General features: G+C 39.6%; 1 protein-coding gene across 2 annotated transcripts in view; it reads left to right on the forward strand.

Moving 5' to 3' along the window:
* cfap221 (cilia and flagella associated protein 221) overlaps positions 1-23,755 on the forward strand; it is a 46,113-nt gene that overhangs the window by 4,348 nt on the left and 18,010 nt on the right. For both annotated transcript variants that reach the window (XM_023965578.1, XM_023965589.1), the window contains 8 exons: positions 2,892-3,051; positions 11,773-11,890; positions 12,070-12,196; positions 13,179-13,275; positions 13,476-13,563; positions 19,080-19,169; positions 19,643-19,738; positions 22,006-22,075. In XM_023965578.1, coding sequence (XP_023821346.1) covers positions 2,892-3,051; positions 11,773-11,890; positions 12,070-12,196; positions 13,179-13,275; positions 13,476-13,563; positions 19,080-19,169; positions 19,643-19,738; positions 22,006-22,075 — 846 coding nt within the window. The remainder of the gene's footprint in view (positions 1-2,891; positions 3,052-11,772; positions 11,891-12,069; positions 12,197-13,178; positions 13,276-13,475; positions 13,564-19,079; positions 19,170-19,642; positions 19,739-22,005; positions 22,076-23,755) is intronic.

The raw sequence follows: 23,755 nt of genomic DNA on the forward strand, positions 1-23,755 counted from the left end.
ATTTTGGTTAATTCTTGTTTCCTTTCCATGGTGTGTGTATTTGTGTGGGGCATTGTATTTAAGACAAAATAGTTGTGTAAGGTTTTGCTTTTTTGTTTTTCAAATTTAATTGTGTTTTTTACGTGAAGCACTTTGAGTGACATGAGTTGGAAAAGTGCTAAACAAATAAAGTTGGATTCGATCAAACTACCGGCAGCCAACCGGGCCATCCAGCCGCATCAGTGCCGTACTTTTCTAAGGGTGAAAAAAGATTTTGTGATGTTGTTGTTGCCCAACACGGCTCTTGATGTGTTAAAGGTTGCAGACCGCTAAACCAGAGGCACCGGCCTGTACCCAAATAGTCCCGAAAACCTCCGTCGTTTGAAAACTTTCAAACATTGATGCCTTTTGAAACGAATACAAAATGATGAATGATAAAAACAGACAAAGCCAGAAAAATAGAAAAAGAGTAAAATTGAAAGCCTTTCTAAAAAGGTAAGTCTTAACACTCTGAGTGTTTTTTATTTATTTATTATTTATGATCTGTGTCATTTTCAAGGACATCCTGTAGTTTCTGCAGAGCGGCAGTAGCTTTAGAAAACCGCCTTGGAGTTGTGGGCGGGTCTGTTGGCGCGGAGTAAACCACGCTCCCCTTCCCGTTGCTAAGAGCTCGCTAAAAGGCATGTTTCTACGTCACAAATAGGATCTTTTTCCAAACGGCATTTCTTCATCTGCTCCTGATTCACAACAATTTGAAGAAAGAAATACTCAGAAATGACATTTTAATTTCAAGTTTCTCTATTTATGTCCTCCATCATCAGAAGAATCACACAAGAACATGGAAAAATGCCCAAAACCCCGTTTTCATCAGACTTGGTCTTAAAGGTAGAGGTAACAAAATTCAATTTCTGGCAATTCGTGCTCTCCAATTAATTTATTTTGAGTTAGCTTTTTTAAATCAGTCGGGTGGTGAACAGAGAGTTTAAAATGTATTTTCTTTTATTTTGAAAAGGACAGAAATGAGTAAGTGCCACAAACGGTAATGTCATCTGCATATTATAAACTGTTGAATACAGAACAGAGAATATTGTCAAGTTCTGAGATAAAATCGACTTTTTATCTCTTAAACTTTCTCTTTAAAGACCACGTCCAATAAAAATGGTGTTTTTAACATGTTTTTGTGGTGTTTTTCTAATGATGGAGGACTTGTATAAAGAAATTAAAGCTCAGAACCTCTGAGGATTTGGCAGACAAAATAGTAAATGATACTATCAATAAAGACGTCCGCATAACCTAGTAATTATAAATGATCGTATTTGTTATGCAGAAAATATGCAAAGCTCTGTGCTCCGCTCTATTCCGATCCATCCACTTGCAGACTAATAGATCGTTTTCCTCGTCTGAGCTGGGATCTGGCTCCAAACTGTACGGCTGGATAGCTCCAATGTTGCTCGCCATTTCTGTTGCACCGCTCATGTTAAGTTGCTAGGGGCTGTAAGCTAGTGGGAGAGAGTGTAAACAGATGGGTGACGCATTGTAGGACTTGCATATGAAGCTACTCACTGATTTCTGGTGATGAAGATAGAAACGTAAAATCTGTTGTACATCATCAGCATGATGTGAGTTTGAGGTTCAGAGGCAAACAGTTTGATAAGATTTCAGAGAATTAAAAAAAAAAAAAAAATAAGCTAACAAACCATTCCAGGAAATATAAGTACATGTTCTGAGCTTATTGTGTTGTTGTTTTTTCCACATGGTCCTTCCAGCCCAGAGCCATTTTGTTCAATTGAATCTTGTGCTTCTCTCTCGGTTACTCTGATGGCTACAGAGTCTTTACAAATATAAGGTTACAGTATTATTGTTATTTAATGTCTTTCAGATTTGACCAAAGCTGCTTCAGGCCGACAGCCTACAGCTGTAAAAGCTGCTGTGAATTCATGTTCGGGTCAGACCAGGAGCACAGGAAAGCAGCCGCATTAAAAATTAAATAAAACAATGAAAAATAGTTGCAGCTTCAAATTAGCTTTTAAATATTTAAATAAACTTTGAGGAATTTGAGACACTTGAGGTTTTTTTTTAAGCAAACATCTCATAAAATGCCTTTTTTTTTAACCATTCTCCTGTTTTTTCAACTACCTTCATGGCTTTTCACAATATGTATTACTAGAACTACATTTAAGGGTAAAATCATAAAAAAAAACAATTTTAAAGCAATATTTTGAACTTGTAAAAAAAGGTTTCTACTAACTTCTATTGGCTTAACTGCAGTACTGCTGAATTAAGCCTAAATTCCCTTTTGCAGTCTATGTTTGTGGGGAAAAAACATTAAAATTTAATCTGCTTTTGAAGTTCAGCCTTTTTTTTTAGTTTTTTAGAAAAAAAAGTGTACAACTAGATGAACAAACCCTTGAGGGATTTTGGCTCAAAATTTGAATAAATGTTTTGGAAAATGTTTTTAATCAATCAAGTAACTTTATTTCTACAGCTCTTTTCATACAATCAAAATACAATCACTTTTAAAATTACATACAATCATTTCTAATTATTACATTTAAGGAACACTGACATAATTCTGGGGATAGTGGGAAACTTCTTTTTTTTAATTATTACGTAAATACTTCTCAAATAAATAAATATGTCAGGTTTTAAAAAATTTTTATGTGGAAAATCCTCAATAAATAAACACACAAACTTAACGAGTGGCTGATTAAACCCTTCATTTTGTTCTAAGTGATATAATCGATTTTTCTTTCTTTCATTTTTAGGAAAATAATCTCTATTTTAGAGAAACAAATGCAGACATTTATTATCATCCTTTAGAAACGTAAACTGAAGTAAGCATTGAAGCAGATTTTCTAATAAAACATGCTGATCATGCTGGCGCCTTTGACCGTCGATGCTTCCCTGTCCAGGTGTCATCTCAGCCAACGAGGAATCAAAGATCACCGTGACCTTCAGTCCTCGTCAGTACCGGACCTCCAGCATCACCTTCCAGCTGGTGGTGTCGCAGTTCAACACCAAGCCTTACCTGTGCACCGTCACCGGCAGCTCGGCGCCTCACTTAGGCCCGAGGTAAGGCTTAAATGCACTAGAAATATTTCTGTTTTACCAGCGCCAACATCCAGGACCAGCAGTCAATAAAAAAGCAACCAGGTGGAGATTTTTTATTACGATACTATCACTGGAAAGCAACAGTTTGTCGGAAAAAACAAGAAATCAAGAATATTTAGTATTGTAAGCTTCATTAAATTCCTACTTAATTGCTCCTAAATGTTAATTTTCCACATTTTCAGTTAAATAAATACAGATTGAAACAGTCTTAGAGCAATAATTTTGTGTAGGATCTCCTATAACAACCGTAATAATCAGGTTTCTCCTTCATTTTCCTTTAAGTGTTGAAATCAGATGCTAAAAAACTACAGTCATGAACAATAGGATTTTGCCTTTCTAGTCTGTGATTGGACTCTTTTGTGGCACATTTGTAACCTTAAGACCGTGAAAATGAAATAAAGACTAGATCCAAGAGAACACAGCAGAGAGCAACTAAAGAAATTATTGAATGTAACACCGCCAGGTTAACGAAGAGATTCACAACCAAAAAAAGAGGAAAACGGGAACAAAACAGTTCAGGCAATTCACACCAAAGCCAGAAAACATTTCTAAGCCTTTCTAAAAAGGTAAGTCTTAACACTCTGATCATCCTTTGATCTATTTTATAAGTATTCCAAGTGTTTACTTCATTTTTATGAGTAGGACTTTTTTTTTTTTTAGCCAAGATGAAAAATTCTGTCATTTTCAAGGACATACTGTAGTTTCTGCAGTGTGGCAGCATCTTTAGAAAACCGCCTCAGAGTTGTTGCCGTGGAGTAAACCCCGCTCCCCTTCCCGTTGCTAAGAGCTTGGAGCAGGAGCCTTATGGCCCGCCCAGTATTGAATGTTAAAATATGTTTCTTTTCGCTGTTTTTTTTTATCGCTAAAGGGAAACTTTTGAGGGTAGAAACTGTCAGTCGGTATCTCGTGTCAAGCTCTTCTCTTATGCTAGATACATCTTCGCAGAGGGAATGATGGGTGGGGCTACCCCGCTCAGCTCCAATGGCCACGCCCATGTAGATTATTTAGAGATTATGGAAACAGACGCTACAGATAGACAGGAAATATGGCTTTCAGGTTTTAGGATTTTGGTTAAAAATGTCATCATCATAATTAAAACACCACTGGAAACTTTTTTTTTTAAATTGTTATTGGGGAGGACTTAAAGCTGATGTTTAAAGCTGTTCCGGTCGGCAATTATGCAGGCCAAAGATCGGATTTGGCTAGCAAATGTGTTATTTTTTTTACTGTTATGTTCAAATTTGCTTTTTGTTCTCATTGCTGTTTCATGACAACATTCCCACTGTCGTTCCATCACTAAAAAGCCACGAAGTAGCAATAACTATGAAATAGAACACGGTCACACAAACATCACAACATGTGAACATTTACTGTGGGTGGAACTTGTGACAGATTCTTATTTTTGTCCCCAATGTGTCTCAACTTAGTCTCAACTCCTGGCATAGAGTTCCAGAAAGTAAAGATTAATCCAGAATCCTGTGATTTACAGGAGGAAGTTGAGAATGATGAGACTTTTTATGATTTCGCTGCCCATCAAACTTTATTTCTGAAGGAATTTACAACAGCCACCTCTGGACTGAATTTTTTTTCAGCATGTGATGTATGGGGTCAAATCAGGATCATCTTAAGTGAATGAAAAACCAGATTGTAAATATGGAAAAAAAGAAAAATTATACGTTTGAAAACTATTTTTAAACTCAAAGGTAAACTTAAAGGAAATATTGAAAATTGGAAAAATACAATTGTAAATTTGAAAATAAACCTAATTTAAACTTGGAGGAAAAGGTTGAAAATAAAAAAATGTAAATTTTATTGGAAATTGAATTAAAAAACTTAAAAGCTAAACTATTATCAAAGGGGAAAAAAAAGTTTATTTGTAACAGCTTCTGTTTTGTTATTTCAATTTTTGTTTTTTCGTTTCTCTTCCTCTTGTCTTTCTCTCCACAATTTACAGTTTCAATTCAGACTTCTTGTTTATGTGGTTAAGCCTAATTTTTCAAGCCTTTTGGCTACCAAGACATTGGCATCGAGTGATGGAGGTCATGCTGACATCTTTTTATTGGGGTTTGAGTTTCTTAAATGGTTTGGTACATAAAGAAGCTCCACAGTGTTACATCTAGTCCAGTGACGTGCGGTGAGGTTAATGGCTGGTGAGGCACTGAATCCTCTGGAGTTAATGGCTGGTGAGGCACTGAATCCTCTGGAGTTAATGGCTGGTGAGGCACTGAAACCTCTGGAGTTAATGGCTGGTGAGGCACTGAATCTTCTGGAGTTAATGGCTGGTGAGGCACTGAATCCTCTGGAGTTAATGGCTGGTGAGGCACTGAATCCTCTGGAGTTAATGGCTGGTGAGGCACTGAATCCTCTGGAGTTAATGGCTGGTGAGGCACTGAATCCTCTGGAGTTAATGGCTGGTGAGGCACTGAACATCTGGAGTTAATGGCTGGTGAGGCACTGAATCCTCTGGAGTTAATGGCTGGTGAGGCACCGAATCCTCTGGAGTTAATGGCTGGTGAGGCACTGAATCCTCTGGAGTTAATGGCTGGTGAGGCACTGAACCTCTGGAGTTAATGGCTGGTGAGGCACTGAATCCTCTGGAGTTAATGGCTGGTGAGGCACTGAATCCTCTGGAGTTAATGGCTGGTGAGGCACTGAATCCTCTGGAGTTAATGGCTGGTGAGGCACTGAATCCTCTGGAGTTAATGGCTGGTGAGGCACTGAATCCTCTGGAGTTAATGGCTGGTGAGGCACTGAATCCTCTGGAGTTAATGGCTGGTGAGGCACTGAATCCTCTGGAGTTAATGGCTGGTGAGGCACTGAATCCTCTGGAGTTAATGGCTGGTGAGGCTCTGAATCCTCTGGAGTTAATGGCTGGTGAGGCACTGAATCCTCTGGAGTTAATGGCTGGTGAGGCACTGAAACCTCTGGAGTTAATGGATGGTGAGGCACTGAATCCTCTGGAGTAAGATTTACAATTGCAAGAACTAAATATTTCACCTTTCATCCAACCACAGCTATAACAGCTTATAAAATACACACAAGAAAATATTTGTCCTACAGAGAATATTTATTTTACAGACATGGATATAACACTCCTATTGTGTGTAAAATATTCATATGTACTGTAAACGAATTGTATATTACAGATGTGTTCAGCACACATTTGACCCTCAGTAACTATTTCTGGTATTTTTCCAACTTCAAATTCTGGTGTTTAATCAGTGTTACTAAATGTTGTCTGTAAAGAAATGATCATAAAAATAAAACAAATTATTTTTACTTACATTTTTACCCACTTACTCCAATGTTATTTTTAATAAACAAACATTGAAAAACGTGTTTGGCCTTACTTTTTGAGTCCATGTGTTGATCCTTCTCCACAAAAAGCTCTATGATCTGGTGGAAAAGTTTTCCTTATTTTCCTTTAGTTCATATGAGTTTCTGTTTCTCCCTTTCAATGGAGACAGACGTTCTTAGTCTGTTTCTACAGCACCAGTGTAGCTAAAAAGCAGCTGTCAGCTCACGTCTGCCCCCTGCTGGTGAGGCATGCCTCCCCTGAAGCCTTTTATGCGGGTGTACAGCAGTGTTTCCACCCCACGTCTCTGTTAACATTGAGCCCTACCGTCAGACATGAGGCACAGCGCTGCCGAGCCTCACCCGGAGTTGTCGCTCCGTCTGTGATTGCACAACACTCAAATTTGGCGATTTTAACCTCAGAACCTGTGGAAAACGTGTTGAGTTGTCTGAAAATTTATATTTAACAGATCAGTGGAAAATAATATTTACTTAATTTACCTTTTTCTATTTTAACACTATTCTGACAGGTGAGGCTCTGCCTCACTTGCCTCACCTGACCGCACGTCACTGATCTAGTCTAAAAACAGTCAAAATATACTGTTGGGGCAGTTATTTCAAAGCCGGTAGGGCGGCGATTTTTCCATAAACGATAATCGTTTAATGAAGTCCATTGAGATGAAACCACTTATCTCCTTATCTGACGCTAACGCTACACAATCAAGGTAAACGCGCGTTTCGGACTTGTTCACACATAGCTACGCTGATTATAAAGACTGTTTTCCAGGCTATACGTGCAAAACATGCTGCCACTGAACATGCGTTGAAAGTTAAAACGGTTCAACTTTGAACCATCAGGTCCTGTTTAATTCATACAACTGCCAACTGTTAGAAAATGATTCATGGAGGAGAAATGAATAATGAATTATATGACATCAAGGCCGAATCAGAATTCTTCCACCTACCCTTCCTGCGCCTCCCTACCCCTACATTTAGCCCTCCAAACGAAGACATGTGGAAAAACAGTGTCTTCAAATTCGGACGTTACTGCCACTCAATGACGTCATCAATGTTTGCAGGGCTCGGAAAATACATAACAACATTGTTTGGTAACACTTTATATTAAGATTCCTTAACAAGCTTTGTTAACACATTAACAAGCATTATAAATGAATTTATAGGGTGTTAGCAAGACATTTATTAGTACAATAAGTCTAATAAGGTTTATTAAATTACTTAGTTAACACATTTACAAGCATTATTAGGATGTTTTTAAGATGCTAATGATGCATTTACTGATATTATAGGTGCTAAACAAATGTGTCAATGTTAATAAGCTTAATAAGATTTATTAACAACCTTTGTTAACAAATTAAGAAGTAATATTTTTGTTATTTTTGTTTGGGGTTCTAGTAAGATATTTATTAGCATTATTGACGCCTGACACAAGGGAGCTGGTTTAGCTCGTGCTGGTTTGCGGCGCCTTCCGTCCGTGAAACCAGGGTTCGACTCCGGGCTGCTCCCTGTTCCCTTCTCTACCTCTGTGCCCGTTCCAAGCCCGGTTTGAGAAGGTTGCGTCAGGAAGGGCATCCGGCGTAAAACATTGCCAAATTTACCATGCGACTTGTTCGCTGTGGCGACCCCTGATGGGAGAAGCCGAAAGTGGAAGAAGATTGACGCCTGACACAAGCCTAAGTGTTCATAAGCTTAATAAGTTTTATTAATTAACTTAACAAATTAATAGGCTTTATTAATGTGTCAGATGCTAGTAAGATATTTATTAGCATTATAGATGTCTTGCAAATACCTGAAAGTGTTAATAAGATTTATTAACATCTAAAGTCAGACCATTGTCTTCTAAATCCATATTACTAAACTGCTTATAAGCTTTACAAATGTATTAATTAACTTTGTTAATAGTTTATTAATTGTTTTGCAGCACCTCATCTAAAGTGTGGACGTTTTTTAGCACAAACAACCACAAAGCATAAAGATTGTAAAAAGAAGTTTATGACATTAAAACAGACTAAACATACACAAATCGTTCTGTAAAAGATATATAATAATTTAATTCAGACAAATAATTTTTTTTTAAAAACATATATACTGGTGTTGGATGACTAGCATCATAGCTAATAAGGATAAAGTATTAGCATCTATCCTGAGTGAAACATTCATTGCAAATCCCATCACCAGGAGACAGTTCTCTGCATTCAATGCCAACTGCATTCAACCACTGTTGCCTTGCTTCAAAGTCCACAAGAAAGTTGCACAAGCCAGTAATTTTTGAAGACCGAAGACAATAAACCTACAGGAGCCATGCTAAAGCTAACACGCTAACGACCGACCGGTACAGAATCAAAGATGGGCGGGGCTTTTTTCGTCACCTGTGTGAAAGCAAAGTCTCAGAGGCCATTCAATTGGCTGAAAGTGAGCACGCCTGTTTTGCTGATGAGTTTGATTGACAGATTCATTAGCCAATGGTGACATTAGTTAACCTGCCCATCTTTGATTCATAGATGGGCAGGTTAGAAATTAGAAAAACGGGGAGGAGCCAGAGGGATAGGGGAAGAATTCAGATTTGGTCCATGTCTTTCTTATGTTGTGAAAGAAAAAGTCTGGGGCAAGATTCGCGATATTTGCACCGCTTCCACATTTTGCACCAAGCCTCTTCCAACCGTAGGCAGCGGACATGCGGTAGTAAACAGTAAAAAAAAGTAGAAGCCCCTCCCTGCTAGACCAGTGTGAACACACTAATGTGCTTCCAAAAACCTGTGTTTAGCACGTTTTTAAATGTGTGTCCGGTGTGTCTAGTTTTCTTTATTTCCACCTACAACAGACATCTTCACGGTGAAGCCCTTTCCTCCCCCCGCCTCTTCTTCCTGATTGGTTGTCTGAGTAAACAGCCATACCCAGGTGGTGGTGGTGGGGGGGGCAAAGCAGACACCCAGCAGGGTCCACAGGAAACCTCTACGCGTGCTGATTAGAAGATCTCATTTATATATTTTTTTCCTTTCTTCCTCCGGCGAGCATCAAGCCCAGAGTTGAATCCTGTTCCCATGAGAATGGCGGTGCCATCCATCACGGCGGCTGCCTTCCACCGCTCCGCCTGCTCTTATCTCGGCCCAAAGTTAATAATTCATGGAAATGACTCGGTATCTGGCGCAGTGATATTATGACAGATACGCCTGGCAGTAGGATGTTTAGCATATAAAACACTCTCCTTCTGTTTGTTGTGTCCCCAACAAGCCGATGCGTTGCGAGCATGTGAAGGATGAAGAAAACGTCAGCCCTGTTTCGACCTGACTGGCTCACCTTACAGAGAGATAGTGGCTATTCTTGTCATAAACCGATGATTATCCTGGTAATATCTTAATGAAAGGGCTTCTGCAGTGCATTTCCATCAGCGTAATCCATTTTCTACCTGATGTTATCTAATAAAGACACTTCCAATGGATCCCCTGGTACATCTTCAGGGTTGGAGATGCTCGGAGTCAACTCCCCCGCGTTTTAAAGCTACATTTAGACGCCGGCGTGCTGCGCCGGATTGCATTACCCAGTTTGACGATGTTTCGCCTTCACTTTTACAAAAGGAAAATTGAGATGGGAATAGGGCGGATAATATCTGACAGGTGACCTTATTGCTCAGTCTCCCTGCCACCCCCACACCCTTCAACTCTTCGCTGTCCATATGTCACAAAACAAACAGACCTTATGTCGACTCGTCGAGAGGGGTCAGACAACTTTTCACCTTTTCGCATAGAAAACACTCCAGTTTTCTGTGTTTAATGGAAAGGTTTCATCGTTTGATGATTTTCAAAATCCTTCCTCATTTGAAATGCAAACTTTTCCTCCAGTTATTAAAAAGAAAATTACAATAGTTCAAAGTGAAGACGTAAAATTAATGAAAAAAAGAAGAATAAAACAATAAAAACAAAGCTTTTCCATGTTTTACTAAATGAAACTTGATATAAAAGTATCACCACAGTTCAAAAGCTGGTCGATTAAACATTAGGAGCTATATTTTTCTGTTTCCCACATAGTTGTCGAGGGATTTTGGCTCCTGGTTCTTGATGTCATTCCTTGCCTTCACATTGGTGTTTAAACATTCGTCTATTCATCCAGGATATTTCAGTTGGACCGAAGTCTGTCGCTGCTTCTTAATTTGCACCCAAACATGTCTCCAAATTAGTCAGAAAATGTGACTAAAAAGTCAGTTTCTTGAGGAATTCCTAAGAAACAGTTAACATTTGTAAAAAGGGAGAGTTTAAAACTTAGCGTGAAACATAAACCTATTTATTTTAATTCCAATTAAAGCCAAATTTCACTTAAGTTATTTGTCTGTATATATATATCTATATATATATAGATATATATATATCTATATATATATATCTATATATATATATATATATAGATATATATATATATATGTTACTGTTACTATTGTGATTAATATAAGGGAAGTTTTTTGGCACAAACAAAGCATAAGCATAAAGAGAAAATCGCCTTTTTTAAAATATTAAACAGTTTGTAACTTTTGACAAAGGATCAGCAAATTTAGTGGTAAGTGGTGTAATGTCAGCAGTGTTTTAAAAAAAATATAAACAAATTAATTAATAAAGTAAAATAGCAAAATAAAATATAATCAGAGCTAACTAAGTGACTCTTAGTGTTTTTCCAACCACTAAAAATCCTGATATTTGCTCAAAAATTGAAAATTCCCCTTATAATTCAGTGAACCCCAAGTATGAGTTCTGGTTGTGTTTACTGAGCTCAAATTGGTTTCCTGTGCTACACAGCTCTGACAGATCTGTGATTATGTTTAAGCAGGACTTTAGTAAACTATGAAGCTGACCCGCTTGATGGATTGTTGAAGAATTACGGCGTAAACGAGCTACATGTGGCTCTGGAGCCTCAGTTTGCAGACCCCCGCTCTAATCAGTGAATGGGAACTTATTTACTTGTTGGGAGAGGATGAAAACGCCAATAAGGGTTTTACATCTGGAAGGTTTCGTAACCTGGTATTAAATGAATGCTAACAGATGTGAAAGTTTGAGTTTTTTTGGTACAAAGCTGAAAAAACCATGCAATACCAACAGCTGATCATTTGGGGGCAATGTTGTTCAGTAAGAGCTCAGACCAGAAAAGAAGAAGACAGCTGCTAATCCTCCAACAACCATAAACTGTATATATTTCCATTTCTATCACATACTTTTAAGATTTTCTGTTTTTTTTCTTCCTCTTCTTAATTTAGCCACAAAAACAAAGTCAAACACATGCATGTACAGTAAATGTACACTTAAAGAGGAGCGAGCGTCTTCTCAATCCAACACGATCATCTCAAAGCTGATTTACACTGAATTGATTCTTGTTTCCATGGGACAGCGTTCTGCAGAATCAGCCGAGTCGCACAGATTCAGCTCCTCCAGAACAGAAGGGACTTGCTCCCCTGAAAAGAGACAAAACCAAACGCAGGTCAAGCAAGGAGGCGAGCAAACTGAAGGTGAGATAAAGCTAACATGTAGGGGAAATTTTCAATTACCCCCCCTTTTGTTATTGTTGTTATGAAAAAATTATCCCAAACTGATTGACACTTTGCACATTTTTGTGACAATTTTCCATCTTGAAACTATTTTTAGCCTTTGCCTCACAAGCTTTCCTTTTCTTTGTGTCGCTTTGTAGAGGCTGGGAGATCAGGCGGGTGTTAGGCATGGATTAGCACCTTCCGTGGATGTCTGCACCCCTGCAGGGGTGGCCAGGACGCTCATCAAAGACATCAATAAACCCAACGTTAAAGACCCAGAGAAAGGTCCGTTCATCCTGGAGATTAAAGCCGAGCTGCTCGCAGAAACAACCAGGATGTTTATGTCCTGCAGCAGTCCTGGACTACAGGGATCCGCTTGTTTTCACAATACTGCTTTCAAAAATCACGTACCCGGTGAAAATGAATTTTTGAAATGTTAACACCCCCCCCCCCCCTCACTGTGATGTCATCATCAAATGAGTGTTAAAAAAAAATGTATGGGGCCAAATTCTCGTATGGGGCTTTAGGAAAAAAAACCCAACATTTCAGAATCTAATAATGAAACCAAAACACATGTTGGGAATATCCAAGTTTGCCAATTTTTACAGTTTCGCACAAATCGGGCAAAGAAAATTTTTGTTTGATTTATCTTTAAGGCTAAATGTTCACAACGACAGTCGAAGTTTTCTTGAACTTTGACCTCAGGAAGAGCCTGCTATCTTGAATTCTGCCCAAAAGTCCCTCCGAAATTAACAAAATTCCTCCGAGGGATCTATTGCCTATTGGGGGGGGGGTTCAAAGTTTGTAGATTTGAACGACGTTAGGATTGCGAGCTTCCAAACTGATGTTCCCTTTGTTGCTCGCCCATTTTTTAACTGGGATATTGTGAAAATTTAACACATGAATCGTTGGCTAAAGCTGAACGAGACAACATGAAGTACAATATGAAAATATCAGGAATGTGGGCGTGGTTAACGAAGAAACGTCTGTTGCCAAGGAAATCCAAAAATGTACTTTTACTGATTCTTCTAAAGATTACATAGATCTGTTCGTCTCCCGCAGGCGACCAAAAAATAAAATGGTTGCTATGGGGATAAAATCAACAGAAAAGCTGCTATTGTCATTTGCAGCTCTGACCAGGGTGGCAAAGACCGAGGTGGAGAGGGAAGGAGATGTTGTAGCCACTTAGTTAGTAGGGGAAAGGCTAAAAGGGGGTAATGAGGGGGCTGCAACTACGCCTCGAACCTTGTTGCTCCTCTGATTGCAGCTGCAACTTGTGACAGTATGGTGGTGCTGCAGAGCAGGCAGGTGAAGGAGAAGGTTCTTCAAGCCAAGAGGGAGGAAGAAGAAACCAAAGAGAAATGGTACTAAAACAAACATTTGTAGACATTCGTTAAGTTTTTCTTTACTAATTCTTGTTTTAAATTCAAATATCCAATTCTAAAACCAACAAGACAGTTCTTATGTGTAAAAAAAGACCCCTTCACGTTTTAATCCATTATTGAATTTTTTTTCTTTTTGCATGTTTATCTCCATAAAACGTGTTCCCATAAAACTCCCACAGCCAGACCCGTCTGGGCACGGATCCCATGTCGGAGCAAACCAGGAAGCAGATCCTGGAGGAAGGAGAAGCAGCTCTGCATGAACTGGCGGTAGGCTCTCCCATTCACTGAGCAGAGAACTCTGCTTTAAAGAACCGCCTCTAGCCGTCTAGTCTGTGACCTTTTTCGTCTTGTTTAGCTGTAATAACACATAACATTTGGGATGCAGTTTTCAAACCCACAGGCTTTGGAGGGTTTGTACATTGTGGTTTCACCTGAGATGAGCAGTTAATAATCCATATATATATATTTATATAAAAACTAAGGATTCTCAGTGAGTTTTGCTCTGATTTTTCTTCTTTATATTTCCTTTCGGGGCAACTTGGCTCTGCCACATTTGTCTGATTTGCAGCAGAATTGGTTTCCTCTGCTGATCGCCTTTGTTTGGCAGGTCTGGAGGCTTACCTGAACTCCAAACATGGTCCATCTGAGAACAGGGGGGGCGGGGTTGTTGTTTGAAAATAAACTCTGGTGTGGTTCAGATCAGCGCGAATGCACACAGAGTAACCCAGAGAGGGTAAAGGACGAAAATCACGTCTAAAGAGAAAAAGAAGCAAACCTAAAGAAATTCAAACCACAGATAAAAAATGTAAAGTATATTTTAGTAGTGAGGAAATTAATTAGTCATTCTTTTGCCTGCAGTAATAAATGCAGAATACATGAAATGCATTTTTTTTCAATCATTCTTGCTTCTTTCAGTGTGAAATTGATCTTAAATTAATTTTTGTATGCTATAAATCATATTTCCAGACAAATCTTAACTCGATTAAATAGTAATAATAATGCCTAATTGGAAGGTAAAAACTCGTTTTAACAGCGTTTTAAACAATAAAATGAAACCAAAAGTTTTTTTCTTCACACTTTTTTTTTACTTATCCCCCTTAGCCCCGCTCAAATGAGAGAAGATGACCAACTTCCGTGTCTTCCGTGTCAAAAACTAATCTTTTTTTTTGTTTAGATTACTTTGAAACCAGGAATCTGTAAAACCATTCAACGTTCCATTCTTTGTATTCTGTCAATACTGTAAAAAAAATAACTTGGATTTCCCTAAAATTCCTCAGATTCTATGTTTTAAAGGATCCATACAGATCCAATCCATACAATCCAGCCAAAGTGTCCTTTAGAAAGGTTTTCATCAACATCCCGCTTAAAAAAATCTTTCTGAAAGTGTGTCAACCCAATATTAAAACTATTTTCATTTTATTCTAGACAACAAAAAAACATGTTTTCATTTGGAAACATATGTTTGCCTACAGTCTTACAGTTCCTACATTTTGGCTACAGTTTCTCACATTTGACTTCATGTTAAACATGTTTCATTTAAACTTGTTTAGTTCTTAATATGAGATTTACTTGGAAACTTAAAAGTTAGTCCGCTTAGGTCAGACACAACACTTCTTCCCAAAGAACCACCTGTTCTTCTTCTGCAGTCCTGGACTACAAGGACCCGGTTGTTTTTTGCAATTCTTCTTTTTTCATTCTGCACTTAAAAACTCCCCAACATTTCTCCCCACCCCCAAAATAGATGACATCACATTACCATGACACCTAAAAGAATAAATATCTGATGGAGCTCAGAACAAATATTTCCAAATCCACTAACGTCGGTGATAGCCAAAGGAAGTTCAAATTTATTATGGGATGGCTTAAATAAAGGCTTGGCGGCCACGTGGTGGCAAAGTGTGAAATTTTGTAATTTTTTTTTTTCCCCTGCAAAATATAGAAAAGAAATGTTGTTATCTTCCCAAAGTTTCACACTTATGCCACCAGGTTAAGTCTACAACTTCAACCAAAGTATTGATGTCCTTTGACCTTGGGAAGAGGCACTTCCTAACTCAGGGGTCCCCAAATCCAGGCCGCCATGTTTTCCAACCAACCTGCCATGGAAGCTCCTTATTGGCTAAACACACCTGATCCAGGTAATGCGTCAAAGTAAACCTTATTGTCAATATCTACCGCACCTTCCGTTCGTGGAACCTGGGTTCGAATCCGGGCTGCTCCCTATTCCCTTCTCTGCTGCTGTGCCGGTCCCAAGCCCAGTTGGATTGAGAGGGTTGCGTCAGGAAGGGCATCCGGCGTGAAAACATTGCCAAGTTAACCATGCAACTCATCCTGGAGGGAGGGTTGTTTCGCTGTGGCGACCCCTGATGGGAAAAGCCGAAAGTGGAAGAAGATCTATAAATGTTTTCACATACATTGAAAATGAAATTCAGTTTCTCTCAAGCTCCAGTCTAAAAAGGGAATTTAACTTCAAATTACAAAATAAAATACAATAAGACGAAAAAATAAAGTGACCATGAAAAGAGAAAATAAAGTGACTGTAAGAAGAAAAATCAGCAGCAAATAAGGCAGAAAACCTACAGGACACCGGCTCTCGAGGCCTGGATTTGGGGACCTCTGTCCTAACTCATCGAGCATCGCATGAAAGCTGCTTGAAAAAAATTGTTAGTTTTAAAATGTGTAGATTTTCAACAGCGCAACACTTGGAGTATTGTTTAAGCAGAATGATACAAAATGGCATACAAAATGAACATATCAAGATGAACAAAAAAACGTCGCCATGGAAATCAAAAACATTTACTTTTAACGATTAATCTGTTTGTCACCCCCAGGCGACCAAAACATAAAATAGTTGCTATGGAGATAAAACCAATAAAAAAGCCACCATTTTAAAAAAAGAGTCCTTTGTTATTAAGTTAATAATCAGCCAGTGAGGGCGGGTCAGAAGGAGGCGGCGGGGGCGGAGGGAGGTATCGCCTGTTTGGCATACAACGGCGATCGCTGCTCTCTTTTTCAGTAACATATTGATCAACGTGACACTAACTGAACTGAAATCATTCTTCTGTATTCCCCAACACGAGTGCCAAAAATAAAACGGCTGCAGCACATTTTGGTTTTTCTGATTTATGATGGAAACGTCGCACTTTTCTACAGCATCCTCAGCTCTGAAGTGCGTGAGTTCCCATCAGTGTTTGATTAACTGAGGGCTCTTACTGACATGTGAGCCACTTCCTGCCTCACCTCCTCCTCTGTTCAGAGCACGCGCATAGAGAAAGAAGGATTTGATGCCACACCGTCTCCGGTTTACAGCTTTATATCGCCTCCCTTTGGGGTTTTACCGGAGCTCTCAGATCCTTTGATGGATCAATTTTTCATCTTTATTAAAAAACCAGAACACAAACACAAAGCGTTTCAGTTCAGTGACATAATTTATAGTTTAGCTGCATATATTTGCCACTCATTGTAATATTAAAGAAAACTGTAAAGCAAAGTTTGTTGCTGAAGCAGCATTTTTTGTTTTCACCTAAAGGATTTGAGTTTATTTACAAAACAAAAAACAATGCAACCAAACGCTCTGCAAAGCTTGTAAATCGATCATATTCTGTAAATCCCTCAAACTAAAGGGAACAAAGCAGATTTTAGAAGGCATTACAATAACAAGTTTTTGCTCAAACTTTTGTTTATTTTTCCTCAATTATTCAAATAAATACATCATAGAATTGGCTTTGCTAAATTTAAGTGTTTATGTCCTTGACTGAATGCAAGCGAGAAAAAAAATAACTAAACGACTTAAAAAAACAAACAAAAATTTTATCAAATAAAACCAGAGACTCCAGATAAAGTTGAATAAAATGAAACTACTAAAAGAAAATGGCAGAGGTAGGGCGGTGTCCCCTCAGTACGAAGCATTTGCTTCTGGATCTGTGACTGTAAAGCACTTTGGGCTTAAAACAAGGTGAAAAAACGCTACAGAAGCATACGACCTTTAGCATTTACAAAGGTAAACTTTGGTCTTTGTCATAGTGATGGATACATAAGTGTGTAAAAGTGGCAGACAGAAATCAGATGTAAAAACTAAATGTAAAGACTAAACGAAATACAGTCAAACAAATATTTTGAGACTTTGGGCTACATCCAGTGGGTGTCGACGCAGCGAGTCTTCTGGTTCCATTTGGGATTCGCACATTTTGGATTTTGACCATGGTTCTACGTTGAATGCATTTTCACAAAAACACTGGATCGCATTATGGTTAACACAAAAACAAAAACAAATGACGCATTAAAATAAAACCGAGAGGACACCTAGGTTAACATTTCCTACTGATTTGAGGTCATTTTGAGGTAAAAAAAAAAAAACAAGCAGCTGTTGTAGCTTTATCTCCACGTGTCTTGGTCCCTCCTCAGAAGTGTAATGTGAAAGTAAACCAAAACCAGACAAATGTTCATATTGTGTTTGAGCCATTCTGCTTGCATTTAAACCATGTCTGTCTACTTGTCTACCTGTCTGTCTGCCTACCTGTCTGTCTGTCTGTCTGCCTACCTGTCTGTCTGTCTGTCTACCTGTCTGTCTGTCTGTCTGTCTGCCTACCTGTCTGTCTGTCCGTCTGTCTGTCTGCCTACCTGTCTACATGTCTGTCTGTCTGCCTACCTGTCTGTCTGTCTGCCTACCTGTCCGTCTGTCTGCCTACGTGTCTGTCTGTCTGTCTGCCTACCTACCTGTCTGTCTGTCTGCCAACCTGTCTGTCTGTCTGCCTACCTGTCTGTCTGTCTGCCAACCTGTCTGTCTGTCTGCCTACCTACCTGTCTGTCTGCCTACCTACCTGTCTGTCTGCCAACCTGTCTGTCTGTCTGTCTGCCAACCTGTCTGTCTGTCTGCCTACCTGTCTGTCTGTCTGCCAACCTGTCTGTCTGTCTGACTACCTGTCTGTCTGCCTACCTACCTGTCTGTCTGCCTACCTGTCTGTCTGTCTGCCTACCTGTCCGTTTGTCTGTCTGCCTACCTGTCTGTCTGTCTGCCTACCTACCTGTCTGTCTGTCTGCCTACCTGTCTGTCTGTCTGCCTACATACCTGTCTGTCTGTCTGTCTGCCTACCTGCCTGTCTGTCTGCCTACCTGTCTGTCTGTCTGCCTACATACCTGTCTGTCTGTCTGTCTGTCTGTCTGCCTACCTACCTGTCTGTCTGTCTGTCTGTCCGTCTGTCCGTCTGTCCGTCTGTCCGTCTGTCCGTCCGTCCGTCCGTCCGTCCGTCCGTCCGTCCGTCTGTCTGTCTGCCTACCTGTCTGTCTGTCCGTCTGTCTGTCCACCTGTCTGTCTGCCTACCTGTCCGTCTGTCTGTCTGCCTATCTGTCTGTCTGCCTACCTGTCTGTCTGTCTGCCTACCTACCTGTCTGTCTGTCTGTCTGCCTACCTGTCTGTCTGTCTGTCTGTCTGCCTACCTGTCTGTCTGTCTCTGTCTTTCTGCCTGTCTTTCTGTCTGCCTGCCTGCCTGTCTATATGTCTACCTGTCTGTCTGTAATGAAGATGTTGCTGTTTTCTTGATCTTCTCACTCAGCAGTTCAGGCTGGAGAAATAATTGTGTTGCCTTTGCGGTTCAGTAGTCCGTGCGGTCTCAGGTAGATTAAATTGGTCGTGTTATGCGCAGCTCTCAGTCTTCTCTGGACGTTTGTTAAATGCTGGAGCCACTGGTCACCAGGTGCAAGCTGTTTGAGAATTGTTCTGACCTTTTCTGATGTGTTTCTCTTGATAACTGAGCCTCACCTTTGCTTCCCTACTTATTGTGTTGCAGCGTAAAAGAGGAGATGCAGAGCCGGCTGAAGACTTTGCTCCTGAAGAAACCATACTTTCATCCGGAAGGGTGCTTCGTGAAGCAGAACAGGTTTGCTTCGGTGATCTTTGATTCATTTACACATGAGGAATTCCCCTGCTACACTGGTCTTACCATAACCCCTGACCCTGAGATAACAATCACATCCCTGCATTCTCTGACCTGGTTGTAGTTCCTGCCTCGCAGTTTCTTTCATCCTCAGAAGAACTGTTCAAAATCGATGGGTTTTTGCCCCGAGGGGAGTTTATTGTTCACTGAGGTCATTTATTATTATTATTTATGATAGTCCTGGGGATCCTCGAACAATAAACAGCCAATTATAAGTGTGTGGAATCAAAATTCTCCACCTTGCTGCTCAAGCGAACCTTTTAAACCAGTTATATACAAATTGCCCTTAAATTATACCACGCTTGAATACACTTTACAATAAAAATCCAACACTTTTTCATCTCTTAGGACTACTTGTGCTCTTATAATTATTTATATATGAGCATTTCTGGTCTATAATGAATTTCTGCTTGTAGGTTCCTGAGGGGTTTTCGTCCTTCCAGTTTCTTAGCCCTGTTCCATGGGAGCTAAGCCTCAGACTTCTGCGACTGTTTCAGCAGGCAGCCCACAAGGTACATGCGATAAAACCCCACTCCCTGTTCCCGGTGGTTCTCTGATCCCGTCGTTCTGCTTTGGCCACGTGGAAAACTCAGCTGGGGCCTTAATACCGGTGCGCTCGGCAATTTTCGTGTTTAAGGAGATTGAGATTGGTAGATAGTTCACGGCATGCAACCACACAAAGAATCGTAACACTTCTTTTGACTCCGTTTTTCTGTGTAAATCACATACAAAGGCTTCATCTCAGTTCACAAAACAACAGCAATACATACTGTACACCCCGCAGTCATTCAAACTTCGGGACTGTGAGTCAAGAATTTTAAATGCAATGCATTTGAAAAATCTAGACTAAAATTAACCAACATGCTAGGATTTGAACCTCACGGGTTTGAACGCCGGCTGGCACCTTTCTTTGTGTAGTTTAAATGTTCCTTGCATGTTTTGTTTGGGGACTCCGGCTTCCTCCACAGTCACTAAACATGCTAATAAAGGGTGACTATTAATTGTCTCTAATGCTACATTCACATCGGCAACACGTGTTCAAGCGGCCATGTCTAATGAAAAGTCTATGTAAATGTGCGTATATGCACTTTTGGGGCTTCCGCATCCATAACTCACACTATCATGAGCGGGTTCAGAAGATGGTTGGATGAATGGGCCATTCTATTATCATTGGACTGAACCTACTGGATTAAAGATGGTAAAGATGTTAAATATTAGCTTTTGATGCTTTTCACCCCCAAATTTTCCAGAAAAATTTGGATCATTTATATTGTTCAAAAACAGACCAGAGAGAGACATTTTGTTAATTAACCCTTTAAGAACCGTAGCTTTAGCTCCAGTGTTTTTCTATATTTGGGTTTAATGCTGTTTTATTTTTGTAAACGTCTTTGTGGTTTTATTCTGTAAAAAGTGCCAACTAAACAAAAAATGTACTTACTTACTTACATGAAAACGTACCATCATGCATCGTACCAAAATCTTCAATTTTTTCTTTCCAAACTTTGTCAGCTTTTTCATCCACAATATTCTGTTACAGTATTTTTGGACTCATATTTATATATATGGACCAGAAAAAATGTAATTATACATGAACAAATAACAGAACGTAGAATGTAATTACAAAGTAAACCAGAAAAGGCAAAAATAAAAATAAAAATACTCTCCCACCCAATCCACCCTGGGCTCTAAAAACAGATAAAGGAACATCAGAAAAGAAAAAGGAATAATTGATAACAGTCTCCATTTCTCACATCTAGGTCTTCAACCCTCAGGGGTAAATGTTTTCACATATTCAATAAGGGGGTGCCACGTCACCGAAAATTTTTGTTGTGTTGATTTTTGGGATCTGAGCTTTTCCAAAGGCAGGAAGGAAAGTAACTCTTTTAACCATTGGGAGACCGACGGAGCTTTGTCAGATTTCCAGTTGAATAAAATCCGTCTACGTGCGAGTGGAGTGGCAAATGCAATGGCATTTTCCTGGGATCTGTTTGCTTTATGTTGAGGTGTCATAATTCCAAAAATACCAATCCGAAAGTCAGGTGTCAATTCTTTTCCATAGATACGGGATAGGACCTTAAATATATTTCCCCAGTACTTGTGAAGATTGGGGCAGGACCACATCCTGTGGCCCTCAGTAGCTGGTACATGTCTGCATCTTGGGCAGGCAGGATTGGCACCTGGAAAAGTCTCTTGTATAATGGAGACGGTGGAGTATTTTGAATAGAATTAGACCGTGACGAACTGTGTACACGAGTCAGACAGGATTCCCACTCCTCTTCCGACTTCAATTATTTTTTACACCATGGATGATGGGAATTTGATTCTTAAGGTGGAGGAATTTATTTACTTTTCTAGGCAAAACAGTCATATTTCAAGGACAAGTTTCATCACAACTTTGCAGGCAAACACAAGAAGGTCAACACAAATATGACACTTTTGCAAAGACGTGCACTACAAATTAACAGCTGCAGTTCCCCAATGATGTTTTCAGTGTAAATTCATGGCCAAGTCTGTTTCATCAGATGAAGGTTTGACTTGATTTTTGCTGCTAATCTGAAAAGTACGACAGGACACACGTTTTTTCCGGTTGGAATGTCATTTTACCAGGAGGAGGGGCCTCATCTCTGTAACTCCTTAAAGAGCCAGAAAAAAAAGACTTACCGGTAAATGCCAGAAGACCGATGCAACCCGGCTGAACCGACATCCCCAGACTGACAACTCTCTAGAGATCACGAGTATGAGTGACTGGTGAAACGGTTTCTTCACCTCTCTCTTCCAGATCGTTATCCAGTGTCGGGTGAGGAGGAGACTGGCCTGTTTGAGGAGGAATCTTCCCTCAATACAGAAAGGTTTGAGATCATCTTTATACTACTGTTTACAACGATACGCTTTCATCAGGATTCGGTACAAACCTCGACTTTTGGGTCACAGTTTTGTTTCGGTTTGCTAAATCATTTGTGTATTATTCAGAAAATTAGCAAGTAACAATGAACAAAATCCTTTCAGTTGACTCACACTAATACAGTCAGGACCGTAAATATTTGGACAGAGACACATTCTTTCTAATTTTGTTTCTGTACATTACCACAGTGAATTTTAAATAAAACAACTCAGATACCATTAAAGTGCAGACTTTCAGCTTTTATTCCATGGGATGAAGAAAAAGATTGCATAAAAATGTGAAAAACTAAAGCATTTTTGCATTCACCTGGATCTGCGCAGACAGTCTGTCTCTGAACACCTCAGAATTCATTGGGCTGCTTCTGTCCTGTGTCACGTCATCAATAAACACTAGTGTCCCAGTGCCACTAGCAGCCATGCACGCCCAGACCATCACACTGCCTCCACCGTGTTTTACTGATGATGTAGTGTGCTTTGGATCATGAGCTTCTCCACGCCTTCTCCATACTTTTCTCTTGCCATCATTCTGGTAGAGGTTGATTTTGGTTTTATCTGTCCAAAGAATGTTTTTCCAGAACTGTGCTGGCTTTTTTAGATGCTTTTTAGCAAAGTCCAATCTAGCCTTCCTGTTCTTGAGGCTTCTGGGTGGCTTGCATCTTGCAGTGTACCCTCTGTATCTACTTTCATGCAGTCTTCTTTTGATGGTAGACTTGGATATTGATACGCCTACCTCCTGGAGAGTGTTGTTCAGTTGGTTGGCTGTTGTGAACGGGTTCGTCTTCACCATAGAAATGATTCCACTGTTGACCACTGTTGTCTTCCGTGGACGTCCAGGTCTTTTGCGTTGCTGAGTTCACCAGTGCTTTCTTTCTTTCTCAGGATGTACCACACTGTTGATTTTGCCACTCTTAAAACTGTAGCAATTTCTGGCATGGTTTTTTTCTGTTTTCTCAGCTTAATGATGGCTCCTTTCACCTGCATGGAGAGCTCCTTTGACCGCATATTGTCTGTTCACAGCAAAATCTTCAAAATGCAAGCATGAGTCCTCTAATCAACTCCAGGCCTTTTATCTGCTTCACTCATAATGACATAACAAGGGAATTGCCCACACCTGCCCATGCAATGGCATGGAAGTCAATTGTCCAAATACTTAGGAGCCCATGAAATAAAGGGATTGTTTTTAGTAAATGCTTTAGTTTTTCACATTTTTATGCAATCTTTTTGTTCAACCCATAGAATAAAAGCTGAAAGTCTGCACTTCAATGGCATCTGAGTTGTTTTATTTAAGATAAGATAAAATAGATAAGCTTTATTGTCATTGTATAATCACACTTGGTACAACAGTATAATGAAATTGCAAACTGTTCCCATTGGTGCAAAGAGAAATAAGAAAACAACAATCATCTCACACACAAAAAAGTATGAAAAAATATATACATATATAAATTTATATTTACACAAATATATAAACAAATATACAAATATGCAAATGCACACCAGGTGTATATACAGACTCTACATTCCTCCTTCCCCTAGAGAGACTAAACCATGAGTATGTGTGTTCATGAGGGTTATTGCTCTATTGTAAAAACTGTCTCTGAGTCTGCTTGTCCGTGATCTCAGCACCC

Source organism: Oryzias latipes, chromosome 2 (assembly GCF_002234675.1).
Source record: "Oryzias latipes chromosome 2, ASM223467v1".
Lineage (NCBI taxonomy): Eukaryota > Metazoa > Chordata > Actinopteri > Beloniformes > Adrianichthyidae > Oryzias > Oryzias latipes.